This window comes from Gouania willdenowi, chromosome 10, assembly GCF_900634775.1.
Source record: "Gouania willdenowi chromosome 10, fGouWil2.1, whole genome shotgun sequence".
NCBI lineage: Eukaryota > Metazoa > Chordata > Actinopteri > Blenniiformes > Gobiesocidae > Gouania > Gouania willdenowi.
The window spans coordinates 28808018-28830280 of NC_041053.1; the positions used below are offsets into that span (position 1 = coordinate 28808018).

General features: G+C 37.1%; 1 protein-coding gene and 1 long non-coding RNA gene across 6 annotated transcripts in view; one reads left to right on the forward strand and one right to left on the reverse strand.

The window, feature by feature from the left end:
• The window catches only part of mcf2a (MCF.2 cell line derived transforming sequence a), a 33554-nt gene extending 13662 nt beyond the window's left edge, over positions 1-19892 (forward strand). For 2 of the 5 annotated variants that reach the window (XM_028459444.1, XM_028459445.1), the window contains 22 exons: positions 368-482; positions 1234-1353; positions 2262-2453; positions 2539-2730; positions 3596-3767; positions 4951-5027; positions 5909-5994; positions 6141-6207; positions 6868-6983; positions 7720-7789; positions 7893-7985; positions 8138-8230; positions 8608-8733; positions 8820-9041; positions 11110-11202; positions 12384-12462; positions 12672-12735; positions 15885-15985; positions 16280-16371; positions 17169-17281; positions 19150-19253; positions 19406-19892. In XM_028459444.1, coding sequence (XP_028315245.1) covers positions 368-482; positions 1234-1353; positions 2262-2453; positions 2539-2730; positions 3596-3767; positions 4951-5027; positions 5909-5994; positions 6141-6207; positions 6868-6983; positions 7720-7789; positions 7893-7985; positions 8138-8230; positions 8608-8733; positions 8820-9041; positions 11110-11202; positions 12384-12462; positions 12672-12735; positions 15885-15985; positions 16280-16371; positions 17169-17281; positions 19150-19253; positions 19406-19449 — 2431 coding nt within the window. In that variant the 3' untranslated portion in view covers positions 19450-19892. Of the gene's footprint in view, positions 1-367; positions 483-1233; positions 1354-2261; positions 2454-2538; positions 2731-3595; positions 3768-4950; positions 5028-5908; positions 5995-6140; positions 6208-6867; positions 6984-7719; positions 7790-7892; positions 7986-8137; positions 8231-8607; positions 8734-8819; positions 9042-11051; positions 11203-12383; positions 12463-12671; positions 12736-14940; positions 15132-15884; positions 15986-16279; positions 16372-17168; positions 17282-19149; positions 19254-19405 lie in introns of those variants that run through there. The other 3 variants (XR_003674934.1, XR_003674935.1, XR_003674936.1) reach the window with 3 other exon arrangements.
• On the reverse strand, positions 125-22023 carry LOC114470985 (uncharacterized). Its single transcript, XR_003674937.1, has 4 exons — positions 22014-22023; positions 10917-10924; positions 845-848; positions 125-252 (listed from the first exon to the last, which is right to left on the reverse strand). It is a non-coding gene; the product is annotated as an uncharacterized LOC114470985 (long non-coding RNA).
• Positions 22024-22263: the final 240 nt, after the last annotated feature.

The following is a 22263-nucleotide window of genomic DNA, read 5'->3' on the forward strand; positions in this document are numbered from 1 at the left end:
AACTGGAATTCACTTATTTAATTTCGTAGAATAATCTGAGGAAATTGGCAGGATTTTTAATTATTTTTTCAACAATTTAAGATGAAATAAATGACTGCAATCATCAGATACAAGCATGGGGAAATTGTGATTTTGTATCCATGTGTATTTGGATGAGCTAAGATTTCTACAACTAAATTATTTTGTATTTTACACAATGATACATGTTTTTTCTGTCATGTTTACATTCTCCTGCGGGCCGAATTAAGTCCTCTCGTCTAAAGGGCCAGATTTGGCCCCCGGGCCGTGAGTTTGACACACGTGTTAGAGAAATCTTTGAAGTCCAAATGAGAACAGTTTAAATGCCAAGTTCCCTTTGATATGTTAGGCTTCTTGGTCAGCTCAGAGACATGGAGGCTGCATTTGATGGTTTCTTTGAGAAGCATCACCTTAAACTCCATCAGTACCTTCAGCTGCTTCGTTATGAGAAAAGCTTTCAGGAGGTAAGACTCCCATGCAGGGGTGGACTGGGACTAAAATTCAGCCCTGGCACTTTGTGTCCAGACCACCACGTTATCAGAGGACACAATGTAAAAGTTGCTTTCATGTTCATTATTATTATCCCCGATAACCTTAAAAAGGGGGAAACGTTTTAAGTAATTTTCCTTTGGCCATTTTGCAACTTCCTTTGTCCCATTGCTCCTATTCAAAACGTTCTGACACTTTTTTCAGACTTAAGCTACCTTTTGCCAACAAATACTCCTTTTTCCCTATTGTTGTCAAATTTTCCTAGTTATTTTTGACACTTTTATCCAATGTTTGTCCTTCCTTTAATTTTTTTTTTGCTACTTTTCATCCAAATGACCTAACTTTTGTCCAGTAAATACCACTTCTTTCCTTTTTCCCCCCGTATATTTGACCTGTTTTTGTTCCACATTTAGCACTTTTTCACTATTGTTTGCCACAATTTGCTCAGTAAAACATACCACCTGGTTCCTCTTTATTTGCCCATTTTTTGGCCACTCTTTGACTGCATTTGGCTCATTTTTGTCACCTTACACTCTTTTGGTCCACTTTTGGACCTTTTTTTGGCCAGCGGTTACCATGTCTGCCTCCAATACAGGATAATTTCAAAGGAATCAATACCTTATAGTGAAGGTTTATGTGTGTTTACCACCTTTGGAAAGAAGTGATTGGGTTCACAATGTTAATGTTGATTTGAAAACAGTATGTTTACGAGTCTCCTCTGTTTAGATTGAGTTATGTTTGGATCACCTGCTGGCTCAGGAAAGGGAACTGCACACATCTGTGAACACTCTGCCTCAAACTGAGCAGGCTCTCAAAAAGCTGGACGGGCTGGAGTCCAACGCAAAGGTCGGTTTATGACCACCTAAAAATAAAAATAGGAAAAAAGATATTTTCCTCCCTAACGCCAGGGTTGGGGTCAATTACATTTTTCAATTACAATTATGTTTTCAATTATCTATGTTGAGTTACAACTCAATTACAATTACGTTGACTGGCAATTTTTCCCAATTACAATTAAAATTACAATTATTATTTTCTAGTCAATTACAATTACGTTCTAAATTACTAAAACTCACTTACAATAATCACAATTACTGAGCCTTTTAATAAATAACCCCAAAAAAACTTGTGTTAGCTTCCTGTTAGCATCTCTTATGATAACTGGTCGGTTTTTACCCATGTTTTAAGTTAGCTGTACAATACACTAAAAACATTATCCATCCTCTGATTTGTTTCCTTGTCTTGTGGTTTCCTTGTTAGGCCTCCTTATTTATGAAAATATTGTTATTAATAATTTTGGTGTGGGCGTCTGAGCCTTTTGTCTGTCATTATACCCCTGGATTTCATGTACGTATTTAAAAAAATGGTAAAATGATCCTTAAGAGAACTAACAGGTAACCTTAATATGAAACATATTTTAATATTTAACCACATACTGTATGTGTAAGCCATAGAACTACAACACAGTTCCCCAGTTTTGCGTTTAGTTGAACTGTATTTGGCAGTTTTTATAGAATTTCCATGACAACTACAAAGTAAATTATCTGATTCTCAACTATAATTCAGTTACGATTACAACAGAAACACATTTTTTGAATTACAATTACAATTATAAATATGTCGTAATTGTAATTATCAATTACGCAATCACAATTATAGTTGACCCCAACCCTGCCTCATGCTGCTTTTCCTCCTTAATATTTTTTTAAAACAAGGACAAACAAATGGTGTGTTTTCATCCTCTTGTGCTTCAGGAGGTGATGGCTCGAGCCCAGATCATCATCCTTCACGGTCACCAGCTGTCCGCTGGTCACCACTATGCAATGGCTCTCATTATGCAGCGATGCAACGAGCTCCGCCATCACTGTGATACCCTCAGTGTTGCACTCAAGACCAAACAGTCTCTTTTTCTGCAAACACACCAGCTGCTGCTCAGCCTCGGACTGGTAACAAGAAAAAAAAGTGTTTATTTACAGAGACAGACGAACATATGGTAGAACATTCAGATTCCGACATGCTCTCTGACCTCAGGCCCAGACATGGTGTGATGATGGAGCGTACCTGTTGGCCAATCAGCTGGTGGATAAATTCCAGTCAAAGGAAGGCGCTCAGGCAGCTTTAAAGGATATTGAGAAATTTTTGGAAGAGGCACCTTCAATGTTAAGCTCAGGAGTTGATGTTCTGATGATTGAATATGAGGCTGTCATCACACCTCATCTTCAGGTCAGTAACCACAAACATGTACATCGAGCGGACCCGGGGGCCACGTGCAGCCCGTGGTCTAATTTTGTGCGGAACAAAATTACAAAAATATGCAAAACAACAGCAACAATACATACAATTAGTACAAAACACACAAAAAAACCCAAAACTAAAGCAAAATACTACACAAAAGGAATAGAATAGTGTTATAAAAGCACGAAAAAATCTAAAAAGTAGCTGGGACAATAACAAAAATTACTTCAGCAGCATAAAAAAATTACACAAAAGTACAAAAAAAAAATCACTCCAAAATACATACAATATTACAGAACAATGCACAAATATTACACACGACTACAAAAGTATCAGAAAAATATACAAAACGACAAGAAAAAGACATACAATGTCTGAAAAATATACAAAGCGAGAAAAAAACACATACAATGTCTGAAAAATATACAAAATCACAACAAAAACACATACAATGACAGAAAAAAATATAAAAAACGGCAACAAAAACACATAGAACGATGTAAAAATATACTAAATGACAACAAAAACATACAATGACAGAAATGCACAAAATTACTCCAAAATGACACAAAACAATAGAATCAAATTAAAACCTTGTATTATTTCCGGTGTTAATGCTCAGATTGGTCATTATTCTAAATGTTCACATGAATGTTGATAATGTGGCCCTTGAATCAGACAATCACATTTTTGTGGCCCTCACTGTGATCAAAGTGGCCCATCTCTGACATAGAGTAATACTATTTAGATCTTGTTCTGTAGCCCATGATTTGAAAGACTCTATTTTGATGTGTCTATGATGTGTCTATTTTTGGATTACTCTTCCCTTTGCATTTTTTTTTTGCTCCTTCAGGCCCAGATTTCTAAAACCTTTGAGAAGCATGCCACGGTGCAGCAGATGATCCAGAACCGACAGACTTCTCTTCGTAAGCTGGCTGATAAACACGTGCGACCGGTCCAGCTGGTGGCCCCCAGGCCTGAAAACCCACCACGCTCCAAGTCCCCTCTCTTCTCCCCAAAGCACGGTACAGTGCACACACAGATACTGTACATTAACGCAATCTCGTCTTTAAAGAACAAAAATCGTCACCGCTATGGAGATCTTGCTGATTTATTTATATCCATGCGTTCAAAGCAATGTCTTCTCACAGTAGATGAAACAGCACTTTGCTATGCTTTCCACACATTGGCTCCCTACCCACCAAGCTCTGCACTCTGAGCCCAGTATGGGGTCTCATCCCAGCTTTTATGGCATGACACCAATCCCTCTCCGCCTTGCGTTTTTCCCTTTCGGCGCTGTGGTCAAATTAACACATCACAGAGATCCACAGCAAAGCAGTGAATAGCCTTTGGGGTTAGCTCATAGCAGTTACAAATGAGCGAGAACAAGGATAGATGGTGTAATCAATCCACCAGGAAGCACCTGACTGCTCTATTAGTGATGGCGGCTGTTGGAGAACGTATGTGCTTCACGTACATTAAAGAACCGCTCATACTTCAGTGTCTTCGAGGAAGATGCATGAAGGCAGTCAGACAATATGTTTTATCTTGTTTCCATTAACGACCAGAATGACTCTTCATCATCTAATGAACAAAAAGGGAGGAAAAAAAAGATAAGATCATCTTGAGTGTGCTTCATATACGAATGAGGGTAATGACCAAAGACTGAGAATGCTTATAAATACCTTCAAGAACTCTTTAATGCTCACTGACGCTAAATAATAACGATGCTCCCTGTGGTTGTCTTTGATTGATTTGATCTTAGTTTACATGCATGCACTTCACACCTATAGTTGCTGTGAATGTTGGAACTCGACACACACAAAAGGAGCGGTGCTCTTTTAAGCTCGGGCCACAATGTGAGGATTCATCTGCATGAATCAAAAAGATTCTGACATCGTGCCAAACATGTAGTAGGCACTGGTTTCAGGGCTACGCCTCCAGAGGAAACAACCTCTTCCAACTGATTACCTGAAATGTCCATCATGGTCTATTTATATATTTTATTTTTTCAAACAATCAGTAAAAAGGTCAAAGGCTGCCATGGTTCCTCTGTGCATAGTCATATATATATATATATATATATATATATATATTGTGTTTGATTTAGTGCAGGCACTTAGGTTTGCCGTGTCCTCATTAGGCTTCCTCGGAGCTTATGGAAATTTGCTACAACTCACATGCTCTTTAATGACGTGATGTTCACAGGTGATGGTTTGAAGTTCACATTCGACATTTCTCTGCCTGGGAAGAGAGGTTCTCGGAAAAGTCCCAACCAAAGAAAAGTAAGTCAAGCTAGGGAAACTTTTTTTTTTTTAACTGCATCAAACTCCTTCAAATCTCTGTTCAAATCTTTGTTAATGTCATTGTTACCAGGGTTGGGGTCAATTATAATTGTAATCGCATAATTGATACTTAATTACAATTATGACGTCATTATAATTGTAATCATAATTGAAAAATAATGTTGCCATTGCATTCGTGATTGAATTGCAGTTTAGTTCAGATAATTGACTTTGTAATTGTAATTGGCATATGAAAACCTGTTTTTCCAATTTGATTAAATGCAAAACTGGGGAACCATGTTACAGTTCTATGGATTATACATATGTAGTTAAAATGATTAAAATATGTGTCGTATCAAGTTTACCTGTCAGTTCTCTTCAGGATCATTTTACCATTTTAAAAAAAACAATTGAAATCGAGGGCTTTTCTGACACCCACCCCAAAATGATTAATACCAATATTTTTACTGATGAAGCAGCCTAACAAGGTAAATAAGAGATGAAAAACAAAATTAGATGATAGATCATATTTTTTTGTGTATTCTACAGCTGACTTAAGACATGGGTCAAAACTGACCCGTTATCATAAGAGATGCTAACAGAAAGCTAAAGTTTTATGGGGTTATTTATTAAAGGTTCAGTAATTATTATTGATCCTAATTGAACTATAATAAGTGAGAATGCAATTGTAATTTACTTTCAGGAGAAAATAATAATTGCCATTTTAATTGTAATTAGAAAAAATGCCAGTCAGCGTAATCATAACTAAGGTGTCATTTTTATTTAAAAATGTAATTAACCCCAGCCCTGATTGTTACATTGTGTTTTTGTTAAAAAAAAAAGTCTATCAAATATTTGTATTTCCTTCATATCTGGCTCAGATCGAGGTGATCCACGACTACCAGGAGAGCCGCAGCTGTGTGTCGTATGGTCTGGACGGAGACGACAGCCCCAACCTCCTGAGGCGGTGAGGAACCCACATCCGTCTGTCCTTCTGTCTGTCCTCATCCTGTTGGTTTGTGAGTCCCTTTGGGCACGACTAACGATGCCCTCTGGCACCCTCCCTCTTTCGCTCTGTGTGAACGTGTGTGTGTGTGTGTGTGTGTGTCATAGTCATGTGATGAGGGAACTGATAGAGACTGAAAGGATCTATGTGGAGGAGCTTCTCTGCGTGTTATTGGTGAATATATACAATATGCTACCTTCACAAAAAGCAGACATCAGTGTTTAACCCTCCTATTATCCTCAAATATTATTAACACATTTTACCCTTGGGGTCAATCTGACCCCAGGAATATTTGCCTCAAGTAATTAATTTTCAGAAAATTGTTGATCGAGTTTTAGTGTCGGGCACTTAGTTTATTTGTTGAATACATGAATAACCGCTTGACGATCAAACCTTGACCTGTTCTCTAGCGTTGGTGACCCCCGCCCGCTTTACTCTCATAAACATTTTTATTTACCACAGATGTTGTGTATCAACTCCAAAGTATCATCTCATCACCTACAGGTGTGTGGATGTAAGGTCACACGTGGGTCACACACAGACAGACAGACAAGTATCTCAGCTAAAACGTCTTGGGGTCAAACTGACCCGAGAGAAACACCAATACAGTGTGTTCAGCGCATAAGAAAATCATGATAATTTCATGCTTTATCAGTTTTAAATATGAAGCAACAAAAAGTGAACTATTGTTTTTTGAACGATAAACATTGAATGGGGTCAAATTGACCCCAATGATAATAGGAGGGTTACATTTATACTTTTGTTTGATTAAAACTAAAGTTTATGTATATTTAAATTCATACTTCCCTGATTGTATCCCTATATTAACTTCAGGGCTACAGGGCTGAAATGGACAATGCAGAACTGTCGGGGCTTTTGCCCCCAATACTTCGCAGTAAGAGGGACATCCTTTTTGGAAACATGCCTGAGATCTACAATTTTCACAGCAGGCAAGTCATTATTAGTCATCACCTCCAGCCAGACTGTACAGTGCCGGGTCATTCCATGTCGTTTCAAATCATTTTCAGGACAAATTATTTATCATCCTATCTGGTGGACATGCCAGCCCCTCAAAATTGGAAAATATTTTGTCTGGGTTTCGGGCTCCAACAGGTTTAGGCCTTCAGTAAACAACGTGCATATGCCTCAGCTCCCTGTAATTTCATCATCTTTGAGCTACGTGGTACATTGACTGTTCATACACCTAATGTTAGTCAGATACATGCATTGGTTCTTGGGTCACAGTGCGTGAAAATCGACGCAAACTAAATAGGCCCCATCTAGAAAAGGGTTCATCTGATCAAACTAAAAATTTACAGTGTGCCTATGGAATGATCACGGAACACTTGAGTCCGGAGTGTGTAGCATTTGTTGAAATGACATGGAAATAACCCAGCCGTTACTTCTGCTAAATGTATTATTATTATTATTATTTTTTAATTACACATAACAAAAGATTTTAGAGGCGTCATTGTTTCAGAAATGAATGTGCCTGCAATTTCTAGTGTAGGCCACATGGGGGCAGACTGCAGCTCAGGAACACCAATGACTCTCTCACAAACACATATACTAGAAATTAAGCAAACAAATGTGAGAATAAACATTTCATTGCAGATTCTAAATTTTAAAAAAAAGTGTGTCATTTGTAATATTTAATTACATATTTGTTTGTGTTTGCGCTCCCAGGGTTTTCCTGCAGGACCTTGAAGGATGCCTGGAGGCTCCTGAAGGTGTGGGAGCATGTTTTCTCCAGCGGGTGAGAAGATAAATGTCTTCATCCCATAGAAGTTCTTTAAGTTGAGTGGTTTGTTCGTCTACTATTAGTGATTTTAAAAGCTATTCTGCTCTGACTCCCACAGAAAGAATGTTTCCAAATGTATGAATGGTACTGTCAGAATAAGCTTCGCTCGGAGGCTTTGTGGAGACAGTTCTGCGACTGCGACTTCTTTCAGGTAAGGTTTAGCATTAGCAAATACTTTTTAGTTTTTAGGGACAAAAAAGGCTAATATTAATTCCATTTAACCTGATTAGAATTTAGCTTTTCAAAATATTCGGTTCAAAATATGGGATTAATTGTTGCCCATTTTACTTCTTTTTTTTGAAGGAGTGTCAAAAAAAGCTGGAGCACAAACTGGGTCTGGATTCTTACCTGCTGAAACCCATTCAACGACTCACCAAATACCAGCTGCTGCTTAAGGTTTGGGGACCAAACGTGCACCGTGAATACAGAAATCACTTTTTAGTGCATAAAAAGCAAACAATGCATGCAGTATTTTAATATCAGGCCACAAATGTAGTGCAGAAGAAGAATCTATGAAGTGCTTATATCATTTACGATCCGTATAAATGAAACGATGCATAATCAAAAAAGATTTTGGCCATCGGGAAATAAAGAAGTGATTGAATGCATGCTTGTTGCTTGAAACATCAGTTTTCTTTAAAATAAAGATGAAAAAAGAAAGTAAAAGGAAATGACTGCATCATATATTAATGAAATATCAGAAGTTTAAATGAAAGCTTTATACACACATCAGTGATATTCTATGAACGTGGTTTCTAATCTCTCCCTCTCAGGAGCTGTTAAAGTACAGTGCAGATAGTGAGGGCACATCTGACCTACAGGGGGCGCTGACTGCCATGCTGGACCTGCTGAAATCAGTCAACGACTCCATGCATCAGATATCCATCACAGGATATGAGGTAAAGCACAGATGATCTTCTTTTTCTTCTGTTCCTTTAGGCTGTATTTCCTACACTTGTACATTTCACGTTGTGTGTCCTTACAGGGGGACATTTGTGAGCTGGGTCGTGTGTTAATGCAAGGTTCTTTCAGTGTGTGGATCAGCCACAAGAAAGGTCCAACTCGCATGAAGGAGCTCGCCCGCTTTAAGCCAATGCAGAGGCACCTGTTCCTGTATGAGAAAGCTTTGCTCCTCTGCAAACGGAGAGAAGAACACGGAGAAGGTGCTGATAAAACACCCTCGTACAGCTTCAAGCACTGCCTCAAGGTTAGTCCAATGAAACTCCATCACTGCCTGTTAGAGGGATCCTCCACCGTTTTTACAAAGGCCATGGCTACGGGTACGTTAAACGTTAATTTAGCCCTAACTCTAACTGTAACTCTATCCTTAACCCTATCCCTAACCCTAACTATTATTGAAACTCTATCCCTATCCTTAACCCAAAAATGTTTATTTTTGTCAGATATGTATTTTTAGAAGTTGAATTTGCAGTGTTAAATATGTTAAAATGAAAAAAAAAAAAAGTCAAATGTGGGATCACACTGGTAGTGCGTGCTGCACCTTAGACCACTTGACTATCCTGAGAGATAAAACAGGCACATTGCACTTACATAGAGAAACATAGCTATAGCCCCAGGGACTAAGGCTATGTTTAACGTACCTCCAGACACTTTCTTTTACAAATGAGGCCTGCAACCTTTGAAATGACCTTATGAGAAGGTCTATGCCTAACACTCATTATTTTGCACCATATTCGTTTTATTAACTTTTTAAAATGGGACTACTTTATTGAATAGTATCCAGCTGAAGCCCCTGATGGGACACAAGCCTCTGGCTGGTTGGATAAAGTCAATGTAAACCTGTCTTGGTTGCCTGTATTTACATGCATGGACCTGCTCTTCTCTTCTTCATGTCGTCTATGAAACTGCAGAGTTGGAACTGTCGCCCCCTGCAGTCACAGATTATTTTGGCTGCCGGATTTTGTTTATCAAATTTCAACAAAAGAGGTATACATTGACTTTTTCAACTTTTACTATTGTTAGAGCAACCCAAAGCAGCACAAGTTGTCATTTTGACTGAAAAAGCTGCTAAATGATCCTGAATGCTTCACCTCCCATGGAACTCAATGGGCTGAAAGGGGCGATTGGCGTCATTTCAACATGGTGGCGCACAGACTAGAAACAGGTGAAGTAGTCCCATTTTAAAAAGTTAATAAAACAAATATGATGCAAAATAATGTGTTTTGTTAGGCATAGATTTTCTAATAAGGACATTTCAAAGGTTTTAGGCCACATTTGAAAAAACAGTGGATGATCTCTGAAATAAATAATAATTTAAAAGGGGGAATTATTTTTGCAATGTTAATAACAATAGAAATAAGAACAGTAATAGCAACCAACAATAAAATATTTACCGGTACTTATTAATATAGATCAAAGATGGGCCACTTTTGTCTCTCAGCATTTAGAATAATGACCAACCTGAGCATAAATAGGGCTAAAAACAAAGGATTTTTTTCGTTCTCATTTTGTGGTTTTTCTGACATAATTTTGCAAAATGTCATTCGGTTTTGGTTTTGTGTAGTGTTATTATATATGTGTTATGAGCCATTTTTGTGTATGTTTTGTTTTTTAAATTCTGTTCCTTTTTTGTAATATGTGGATATTTTGTATATTTATATGTTTTTGTGATGTCATTTTATGTTTTTGTGTTGTCGTTTCATGTATTTCTCTGTATTTCTGTGTGTATTTTGGAGTCATCTACTTTACTTTGGCGTCAGCACAATATTATTTCGAGGGCCGCCAGTTGCCCATGTCCGTTATAGATCTGATATAGATGTTTCTAAATTGTATTTGGCAAGTGATCATAGTGGTTTTTATTTAGTTTTTTTTAAGACAACAAGGGAAGAAAAAACAATCTGTTGCAGAACAGTGAAAGAACATGTTTAATTATGGATCAGTCACTAATAATATGCTTAACTTGCACTTAATAATTCAGTGTATAATCAACTAGAACCACCACAAGTGCCTGTATTATTATGTGTCTGCATGCGTAATGAAACCAGCCGGTCACACAACCCCACGTCTTCCCATCGTTGCTGTTTAGTCGTACACGCTGAGGTGGAGACAGTGTCACAGCAACAGCTGTGGCTCTTGATTTATTATTAAGGATGTGGGGAGGAAGCAGGCGCACAGCGGAGGTGTGTGCGTGCGTGTCTCAGTGCCAATGTTTGGATTCTGACAGGTGCAGGTGTGTAACATGATGTAACTCTGATAGGCTCATTGTGACACTATGCATGCGTGCATCGCTGTGAACAGCAAATGTCTCGTGGCAGATGACGGCTGTGGGGATTACGGAGAATGTGAAGGGAGACGGGAAGAAGTTTGAGATCTGGTACAGTGGCAGGGAGGAAGTGTACGTGGTGCAGGTAAGGAGTACAAACATTGAAAGGATTTTTTTCTTGAAAGGCATGAAATTGAAGAATCTAAAAATAAGGCCTTAATTATCATTAAAATATCTTAAATCAGTGTTTCAAAAGAATTACATTTTAACACATAAGAAGTAGGATTTTATGATTGTAATTCGTCTCACATTTCAAAATAAACAGTATCTTTCGGGTTTTTTTTTTTTTAATGTATAAACAAAATGGGAAAAAGTAAATTAAACAAAAATTGCCTGTCCAACAAAGATTTTTCCTAATGGCTTTTTTTTAAATGGTTTTTATTCATATTTTTGTTGTTGTTTTATAGATTTCTGGCTATTTTCTTGAGTTGCAAGTCTGCACTAGAGTGAAGTTGGTCTTAAATTTAATTTCAAATGGCGATAAAAAGTCTTGAATTAAATATGACTAAAGCTGTAGGAACTCTGTATTGCACCCATATATATATATATATATATATATATATATATATATATATATATATATATATATATATATATATATATATATATATATATATATATATACTGTATAAACAAATAAATATCATGCATAAATGCCCATTCGACTCATTAATAACCACAAACTACAAACTCTTAAACTTCACCATCTGATTCAGTTCAAAACAGCTCAAGTGCTTTTTAAAGCCAACAACATCTTACTTTCATATAACATAAGGAAAAGACAGGGAGGATATCATTTAAGAGACGGACAGAATTTAAAAAGGGTTGGGGTTAGAACTACACTGACAGGCATTCAACTTATTCAATTAACAGATGAAATAAAAGGCAGTAAAAACAAACAACTTGAAAAATATACAGTATATACATAATAAAACACATTTTAAACAAATACAAAGATGAGGAGCAGCAAGTTGACCCAGGACGGTAATGTCAATATAGGTGAAGTCTCCACCTTTTTTGTTAATGTAATTATTATTGTGTTCATATGTGTATAGGTAGCTTATATTATAATTATAACTTGTAGATGTTTCGTATACAATATTACTATACGTATGTACATTGTTTATGTACAGTATATATATATATATATATATGAGATATATGTATATATATGAGGATATATTTTGGAAAATATGAATTAACATTTTTGCACAAAGAGAGAACACTACAGCAGATTATTGAGCTTTTGTCTTTTTTTTTTCTCAGGCTCCCACCATGGAGGTGAAGATGGCTTGGCTCAATGAGCTGCGCAGGATTCTGACCAACCAACAAAAGCTGCTCAGAGGTGTGTGAATGTGGGTGAATGTGAATGTACTGTAGCAGCTCCCACAGCGTTTATTCATCGGGAAGAGCTTGAGAAAAAGGTCAGAAGCTGCACAGGCAGCTGCTGATCCTCAGTGCAGATATATCAAGAAGCCAAGGATCAACTTTTCTCAGGCAAACTGAAGTTTAACTTAATCCTGCTTCGAATTTTTCTTTGTCATCTCCTCCTAGATGAAGTTTATCACCACGGCCAAAGGGCTGATCACACCCAGGGTTCTCCGTCCTTATCTGAGAGGTCAGTGTATGAGTGTGATTATACACACACGCTTCACATGAGTGTGTGTGACTGTGAAGTTAGACACACACACAAACCATTGCACAGCACATCTACACTAATGGGCTGTGTTTGAAATAGCATACTAACGTACTATGGGAGAAAGTCCCAGAAACCAATAGGAACTGAAAGAAGCTGCAGTAAAGGCCTGGAAAAGCATTTCAAATGAAGAATGCAACAGTCTGGTGAAGTCAATGGGTCACAGGTTTGATGCCGTTATTCACTTTTGGTTAATTTAATAACGTCTGTTCCAATACTTTTGCTGACTTGAAAAGTGGGTGGGTTCAAACAAAAGGTGCTCTGTCCTCCTCGGGGTGTCCTGATCCAATATTGATCAGAAAACGAATATCAGATTTTATCGGACTGCATCTAAAGTGTTCGTTTCTGTTGTTTTTGTCCCCGCCCTCAGTTGTTCCCGCCATATACAGTATACAGTAAAAAATAACTGAAGTGAACTTGAATTGCTGACTAATGTTTTGTAATACGTTAGTATGTAGTTTACGTTAGTATGTAGTATACGTTAGTATGTAGTATACGTTAGTATGTAATACGTTAGTATGTAATACGTTTGTATGTAGTATATGTTAGTATGTAGTTTACGTTAGTATGTAGTTTACGTTAGTATGTAGTATACATTAGTATGTAGTATACGTTAGTATGTAGTATACGTTAGTATGTAGTATACGTTAGTATGTAATACGTTCGTATGTAGTATACATTAGTATGTAGTATACGTTAGTATGTAGTATACGTTAGTATGTAGTTTACGTTAGTATGTAATACGTTAGTATGTAGTATACATTAGTATGTAGTATACGTTAGTATGTAGTTTACGTTGGTATGTAGTATACGTTAGTATGTAGTATACGTTAGTATGTAGTATACGTTAGTATGTACTTTACGTTAGTATGTATTACGTTAGTATGTAGTGTACGTAAGTATGTAGTTTATGTAAGTATGTAGTTTATGTAAGTATGTAATACGTTAGTATGTAGTATACGTTAGTATGTAGTATACGTTAGTATGTAGTATACGTTAGTATGTAATACATTACTATGTAGTTTACGTTAGTTTGTAATACGTTAGTATGTAGTATACGTTAGTATGTAGTTTACGTTAGTATGTAATACGTTAGTATGTAGTATACGTTAGTATGTAGTTTACGTTAGTATGTAGTATACGTTAGTGTGTAGTATACGTTAGTATGTAGTTTACGTTAGTATGCGATTTTGAACACAGCCATGTTTTATGATTGTCAGGTCTGTGTAATGACAGAACAGACATCACTAACCTTTCTACTAACCTCTTCCCGCCTGGAAGCAACATCTTTAATTCTGTAATCTATCTATACTAATATTGATGCATGGCAAAACACTCAGATTCACTAACATCTGAATTAAAGGGTGGTAAACCAGGTGTGTCCCTAAATCCTTTTTGTGATGCAAATTCCTCACCTGCTGCGAGGAATTCACTAAGATTGCAGCAATGATTAGCGCACGTGCAGAAGTGGTGGAGACCGTCCTATTTAAATGAAAGTTTTGCTAGTTCATTATGGAGAGGTGAGTGCACAGAAGCACACATTGACATTTGAGGAAGTTAAATTAGAGACAGATGGACTTCTCTGTCTGTTGCACAAAACATTTAATATTGTAGAAAACTAAATCAACAAATAACGGTTTTTTATTTATTTATATATATACAACTTCAAAACCTAATGATAAAATTTTAAAATAAAATTTGAATCTGTTTTTACCTACATTTTTTAATTTTTTTTCAATTTTTACACCAAACCTGTCACATGGACAATCAGTTACCAAAAGTTGCATTAAATATGTCACATGTTCACCCCTTAGCTAGCGGCTGCTTGTAAATCAGCAGGTTTTGATGGTAGTGAAACATTTCAGTGTGTTTGTGTTAACAGATTTTAGCTAGGTTGAATACATTTTTCTGTGAACATGTGACTGCACACAGTTCATATTGTCTGATAACAAATCCTAATTCAGCCATAATAATGCTGAGCTGTCACATCTAAATCTAACCAAAGCTTGGCTGAGTTTGTCCATCATCTCCCACGTTGCCTGGTCTATTGTGTGCCAGTGGGCACAGGCTCCACTCTGTTCACTGCTATAGTTGCCTATCCCCACCCCTCCCACCCCCTACCTGCAGGGGCATGCGGCCGTCCAGAGGGGTCCTCAGGGGCTGTCTGCCGGGGCTCCACCCTGGCTCCCTGTCAGCTGATGTGTTTCTGTGCCTTCGGACCCGGAGCCCTCGTCCCAGAAGCCCCCGGCAACGGCCCCGACCGCGCCCCCGCCCCCGCCGCTGTCCCCAGCGTCACTGACTGGCCGTAACGCTCAGTGGTAAACTCAGCCTGGTCCGGCCTGGCAAATTTTACCCTGGCATGTCCCATCTGGCTCACCTCAGGGTGCCAAATAAAGAAAGGCTGTTGTTTCTGCATCGCGATCATCAACTAAACCATTGTTTTAGTTTAAGTTTTGGTTGATAACTGATCTTTCTGCTCTCTCTAATGCATCTAGAGGCCATAGAACTGCAGTATCTTCATGGCTTTTTCCAGCAGTTTTAAAGGAAATCAGGCCACTCTAAGAATTGCATGGCACACTTAGAGATGTATTTCATTTCATTATGTTTTAAAACCTAATGACTGCTGCTTATTCTTTTACATTATCATTTAAAATCCTTTTTAAAAGCACTAACTAATTTTCCAGACACGTTTTGACTCTACATATTGGATAAATCCATACATACACAGATCTTTCCTTGTGTTGACATATTTTTACATATTTTCCTCTTTCCACCCTTCATGGAGAGGCTTGTCAGCGGGCTGCTCTGTGCTGTCTGAATGTTGCCTAACTAACTGCTGATGGCTGTTAGAAACCAAAGAGGACAGAGTTGTTCTTAACAGTGATCTGGGGTCAGCTTCGTGATAAGTGGGATTTTTTTAATTTCTTCTATTCTTTAAGAGTCAGACACTGGAAGCTGACCTAAGATTGTATGGCAGAGGATAACACTATCCTGAGCTTGTATGCCTATATTCTATACATCATTATCTGATAGCCATTATCTTGTGTGATTGTTTTTTTTTTTTTTCCCAGCAAGCAGCAGAGAGCGTCTGTGAGCTCAGAGGACACAGAGTCAGGGAGGAGCAGTCCAGAACCCCGGGCTGGGTCCCCTAAACACCCACACAATCGCAGGAGTGAGTGCACACCATCAGCACAATATAAACAAAGAATGGATAGATACGTAGTTGCTGAGACTTTAAAAATACATTATGATTTTCATTATTTTAATGTCATCATTGCTAACTTTCTCAGTTGGTCACTAATGTAGACATCTAAATATTTCTTCCTTAGTCAGCAGTTCAGGTTTACTATCATCTGAAGTTTCCCCATAAGTGACAAAGGAGTGTCACATTCGCGACTAAGTTTCTGCACAAAATCTTATGCGCATCAAATTAAGTTGTGTGTGTGTGTGTGCTTGTGTGTTCCAGGTTGGCCTGAAGCTCATCCAGCAGTAGACAACTGTGAACTAGAGGATTGGTCTGCAGTTGGAGACATGGAGGACGAGGTTCTTTTTCAACTGGTGAGGAACGCTATAAAGATGAAACCAAGCAAGAGTAAGATAAGTAGAAATAGTCAAATGCTCCAATTTGATTTTTTTTTTTTTTCTGGAGCTGAGACAATGTGTTTGAGGAAATGTGGTTTTACAGCCTGAATGTATGCATTGAACTCATCGCTGTGGCAGTCGTCCATTTTCATTTTTTTCACAATATAAAAGCATCTAAAAAGTTAGTCTCATTCAATATCATGGGTCAGGGTTTATTTTTTATTTTTAATTTTCAAGGTTTTTTTTTAATTTTTTTTTATTACTAATTCTGGTTATAAACAAAAAGTTTGGCTTTTTAAATTAGGAAATTATATAACATCAAAAATGCAAACAACAACTTAAACCTGTTGTTTTATTCTCATCAATGGAATTTCCATTAAGAAAAAGATATATAAAAAATATATCTTTTTTTAAATGTGTGGTTATTTGGTTTGCATTTTAAAATTCAAAAATTAAGATTGAAATCCAAGGCATTTCTGTTTATTAGGGTCAAGACGGGATAACATTAAAAAAAAAACCTGTTGATTTGCATTTTTCGTTTCCAAAAAACCAAAAAATGAAATGTTTTTTTCATATTATGTGCCTGGAAGTTGTCGTTTTCAAAGTAAGAGCGTGTCAAGAATAATCTCTTTTTTTCTTTTTTCTGAACTGAAAATCCAATGAGTAAATAATACGCTGAAAATGTTCTTTCTCGTCTGTGTAATTGGGGGTTTCGTTGCTTTTGTTTGGAAAATGTGTGTTAATGTGAGCTAAAGTTTGTCCTTTGCTTCCAGTGTCCAGGCAGATACAGAGCTTTGGCTGATTGTCTTCAAAATGGACCAAACAGCATCAGCATCTTAAGGGGAGACGTTATCCAGCTACAGTGTGTTGACGGCAGCGGACGCTGGTGAGTTCGTCACGGTTGTTAAACATTGGCCAGAGATTAGAAAAGATCTTCATTTAGTTTCTGCTCAGTTACACCCCAAACCCAAGCTTAGCTGGACATTTGAATTGAACTAATAGGACAGATGATGCTAGAGCTGATAATAAAACCACACGTGTACGGTGAACATTTTAGGACATCCTCATGTCTCAGAGGTTTTCCTGACACCTCACTCTGTCACTGGTCAAACTAAATGGACTCGTGACTCAGCAAAACCTCCGTCAGCTGAAATGGCCTCACTTGTCGAACAAAACGCCATCAAATGAAACGGCCTCTGGCTTCAAAATAAAAGTCATCAGACTCAACGGCCTCAGGCCATACAACCCGACATGGTGTTTTATTTTGAAGGAACTAAAAGTATTCATGACAAAGTAAGTTGAAAAGCCATTCTTTTAAAAAATGAATACGTCGCTGATATATCTTGTTTGATTAATAAATACATAGTTAAATTAAACACTGATATATCTTAACCTTTAAAAATAAAAAGTAAATAACAGTTTTCAACTTACTCTCATATATAAAGCAGCACATATTGATGACGTCATGTGTACCTTATTTACTTTCTCTTCAAAATACAATGTCATGTTGTGTTTTACGGCCTGGGGCGGTTTTATTTGAGGCCCTTTAGTCTGATGACTTTTATTTTGAAGCCTGAGGCCATTTCAAGGTTTTCCTGATACCTGATATCTCACTGTGAGACCAGAGGATGTCCTAAAATGTACACTACATACATACACGTGGGAGAACACATCACAATTCAAACTCAAGACGAACACAGAGCAAAGGTCACCAACATGGTGCTCGCGGGCACCAGGTAGCCCTCACGGACCATGTGAGGGGCCCTTGAACTTGAGCTCTATCTAAAATCTGATATACTTTCCAGGATTCAAACTCACAAAGGTAAATACATATGAATGAATGAATGTATAGCTTTATTTGTCATTGCACATGTTACGGAGTAACAAGATATCATTTTAGATAACAAATGGGATCACAACACAAGGAGAGGTGAGGGGGAAAAAAGGCAGGTTTTGTACTGAATTCCCTATTTAAGAGTAAAGTAGAAAAAATAGGAAAAAAAAACCTCTCAGTATACATGCATTAGGCAAAACAAAGAAAAACACAGTCACAATAACCATATACTGTCACGTGTGGGTAGGTGGTGGGTCCGGGGGCGGGGCATAGGAGACGAGGGCGAAGAGGGGGAGAGGGTATTCAGCCGCTGGGGGGATGACAGATGGAATCAGAGCCTTAGTAGAGTTAAATACTGCCGTCTTGTGAAAATGTTTTGGTTTGTGAATACAAAATTTTGTCAAATGAGTTCAGCAATTGCAGATATGATTTTAAAGATGCTGCGGATTTGGTGTTGGTGTGATCGAATGTGTATAAATAAACAAATACAGTAACCGCAAAGTAGATTTTTGTTTAATATTACAAAATTGTTCAATTGTACAAACATGTCCTGTGTTTTACGATTAGTTAAAAGTTGTTTTTTAGTAGCTAGTAAAATAGGAAGGTGATAATTTTATATTAGATGCATTGAAAATAAAACAGTTGCATACATTAGGAGAAATAAAGTGATTAATGTTGAAACTTTAACATTTTCCACCTTTTGAAGTGACTGCGAGTCTTCCTTCATTATCTTAGCTTCATGTATCCAGTACATGAAGTAGCTCACAGTGTCAGAAAGGTTGGGGACCTCTGCCTTAGAAAAATATTGTGTTGGAACGCTTAGACTTTTCCCCTCAAAACTAAATCACTGTAATTTCCCCTCCATGCTGCAACATTTTCACCATCATCCATCATCCATCCATCATCATCCTAATGGAAAGGCAGGTGACAAACCTGAGTCAGCAACAGGAGGGCTTGGTCGCAGCTTCCAGTCTGCAGCTGATTGTAGGAAATAGCATCCATGAACACACCTGCAGGCTCAGGGGTAAAGAAATCACACACACACACACACACACACACACACACACACACACACACACACACACACACACACACACACACACACAGAGTGAAAATATTTCTGTTTCTCTGAATTTTTTTGTTTGTTTGTAAATTGTGTATATTATATATTTGTAGATCAAGCAGGAAACCTGAAAGGCAGAAAGCTCAGCTCCCCCTAGTGGATAAATGTGACACTCAACCATGGATAATGAAAACACTTGAGGATCTGACTGAGCCATGACTGTCCCAATCCAAGCTTCATCCTGCTGCTGCTTTCTTCATCAGAGACAAAGCTCAGGATGAGCAGAAAGTGGACATTGGTGAACATCTGGACATGGTGTCCACATGTTCCCATCATAAATGCAACCAGCAGCCTTCCTTTGGCTTGATTTCAGTCTCCCTTGTTCCTGGCTGGTGTTTGAACATCTAGATTTTCAGGCTGGTGCTCTGTGAGACGTGGATGTCCTGCTGCTGCTGTGCGTGATTTTACAATCTCTGTCTGGAGTCTTTAGAGCAGCTTACACTTGACATTGCAGTATCTTAAAGCTAGGGTAGGTAATTTTCTCCAGATGTACTTTTTAAGGTTTTGGTTGAAGTAATTAAGATCTTATGTGCTCTGAAAAAGAAACAAAAAAAAATGTCATCTGTAGCAGCTGTAAACCTGTAATAACGGTACGTTTTTTTTTTAACCAATCACGTCTCTCTCTGTCTCCCTGCTCGTTCTCGACCCCTCGCGTGCACAAGCTCACACTGAAAGTGCGTCACCGCTGACCGCTGAGTTAAAACTGAGTTTTTGGTCACATTTTTAACATATATAATGATAAAGTTTATTGTTTACGTACTGCTGAATGAGACAACAAAGTTTCTACACAATACAAGCAATGAGCTTAGGTCTGCTTCTGCAGCAGCGGCGCTCATGCATGTGAGTAAGACGGAGCACAGAGGGGAGGGAGGTAAAGGCAACAAAGTCGGTGAAGCTACATTCAAAATCTATGCTAGGTTTAGAAAATCACCTACCCTACCTTTAATGTGTGTGGGTGTACTATTGAACATAATGTATTTATTATCATTCACTTTAACTGTTGTAGTTTTTGTTCACAACTTCTTCGTCTTTCTTTGAATTCCATGTAATTTCTTTTCATATTTGTCTTAATTTGCCTGAGAAGTCTGGGTGTTAAAATGCCAAAATGTGCCAAGCCATAATGCCTTTTCAGTCCTCCTTTTGTACAGTCTCATTTATGTACTTTATTAAGTTAAAACAACTGTAAAAACTAAAAACCATAACTTATTTTTGGACTAATTTATTTTTTGATGACTTGATTTCCATTTGCTGATATTTTCAATGTATGACATGTGAAGTGGGGAAGACAAACTCAAATTGTTTTAATGATAACACCAAAAATATGAAATGATAAAGTGATATTCCAGTGTTTTATTCTGTTATTATTCAGTCAAAGCTCAGATAAGCAGTAGTGAAGAGGAGAGACATATGTTAGTTCTACTCTTGCAGCTCAGTTAATCTCAGCTTCTCTTATTAAAAGGGATCATAGAACCTACACAAAATATCCCCTCTGTGTTGAACTTGTAATTAAATATTAATTGCAGACTTATATGAATTTACCACATCACATTCAGACCCCGGTTGGCAGGCTGCCTTTGATACGCTGTGATTGATATGGAAATGAGCCTGGGAGGCAGCAGGGACCGCTGCACACTGTGCTTTTCCTATGTTTTTTTATTTATTGATTGTGCATATGGCCCTTCATATTGTCTAGTATCCAAGTGTTGTTGACAAACCATGTTTTTTTTTTGTTTTTTTTTCTGAATGCTGCAGAATTTGCACAACTTTTCCACTTTGGAAAACAAAAAGATGCTTCATATACTGTATTATATCCTATCGAGCCTAATTTAGGATTTTTATCTGAACTTATTTCTCCATCTTGCTGTTGCACAGAAATATTTCAAAGGAAATGTTTCCAAAAATGTATTTATTGCAATAGTTATTTTAGATATTTGAATCTGTATTTTTTACATGATTATTATGTTGGGCTGTGAACTAAGGCTTATTTTGTTTCCACATATTCTGACTGAAATCTATTTTTCCTATTTTCATAGAAACTAGCCTAAAAGAATAAAATCATTCAAGTTTAATGTGAGTATGGGTTTCTTTTTCCCTTTTTTATCACACAACCAAATAATGGTAAAACAACAGTGACAACACAACAAGGGTGCACGTTGAAAAATATTTGATATAATGTTTTAAAAATTAAGAAAAAAAATATTTGAATTGCTGGGTATTTTTTAAACAAACGCCTAATATCAAGGACTAAAAAGTCTGACCTTTTTTTGTGAAATCTTTTTTTTTTTTTTAAGTAAACGTCATTAAAATCATATTATTATACCTTAAATGCTTGATGTTCACGACCAATGTTTATATTACTCAACTATAAAAGTCTGTTACCCTCACTTTGTCTTTCAAAACTAATGATTTTTTAAAAAGCAATGATTATTTACAAACTTTTTTTTCCTGAGAAAACGAAACCTATTCAATGCATTTATAAGTCAAGGTGTAAAAAAAAATCGATTCGGCAATATTTCACTGCACGATTACCGTATCGATCCAAAAAATTTTCAAATAGATTTTTTTAAATCATGTTTTTTATTGAAAAAACATATAATTGTTGTAATATATGCATAGCACATAAACACTTGGTCACTAGGTGTCAGTGAACCACGTTAGAACTTGTTAAACCACGTCACTCCTCAATGCATTTTAGCATGAAAGTTGATTACACTTTATTTTCTTAAATACTGGGCACTTTCATAGATGTATGTGGTTCCTTTTTTTTTTTTTTTGAAGAAGAAGAAGAAGTTTAGAACTTAACAGAATCAGAATTTTTGAAAAATGTAATTTGACAGTTTGATAAACACACCACTTGTTTTTATAAATTATTTGAATTACAGTTGGTGAACATTTTCTTGTTCTCGCAAGT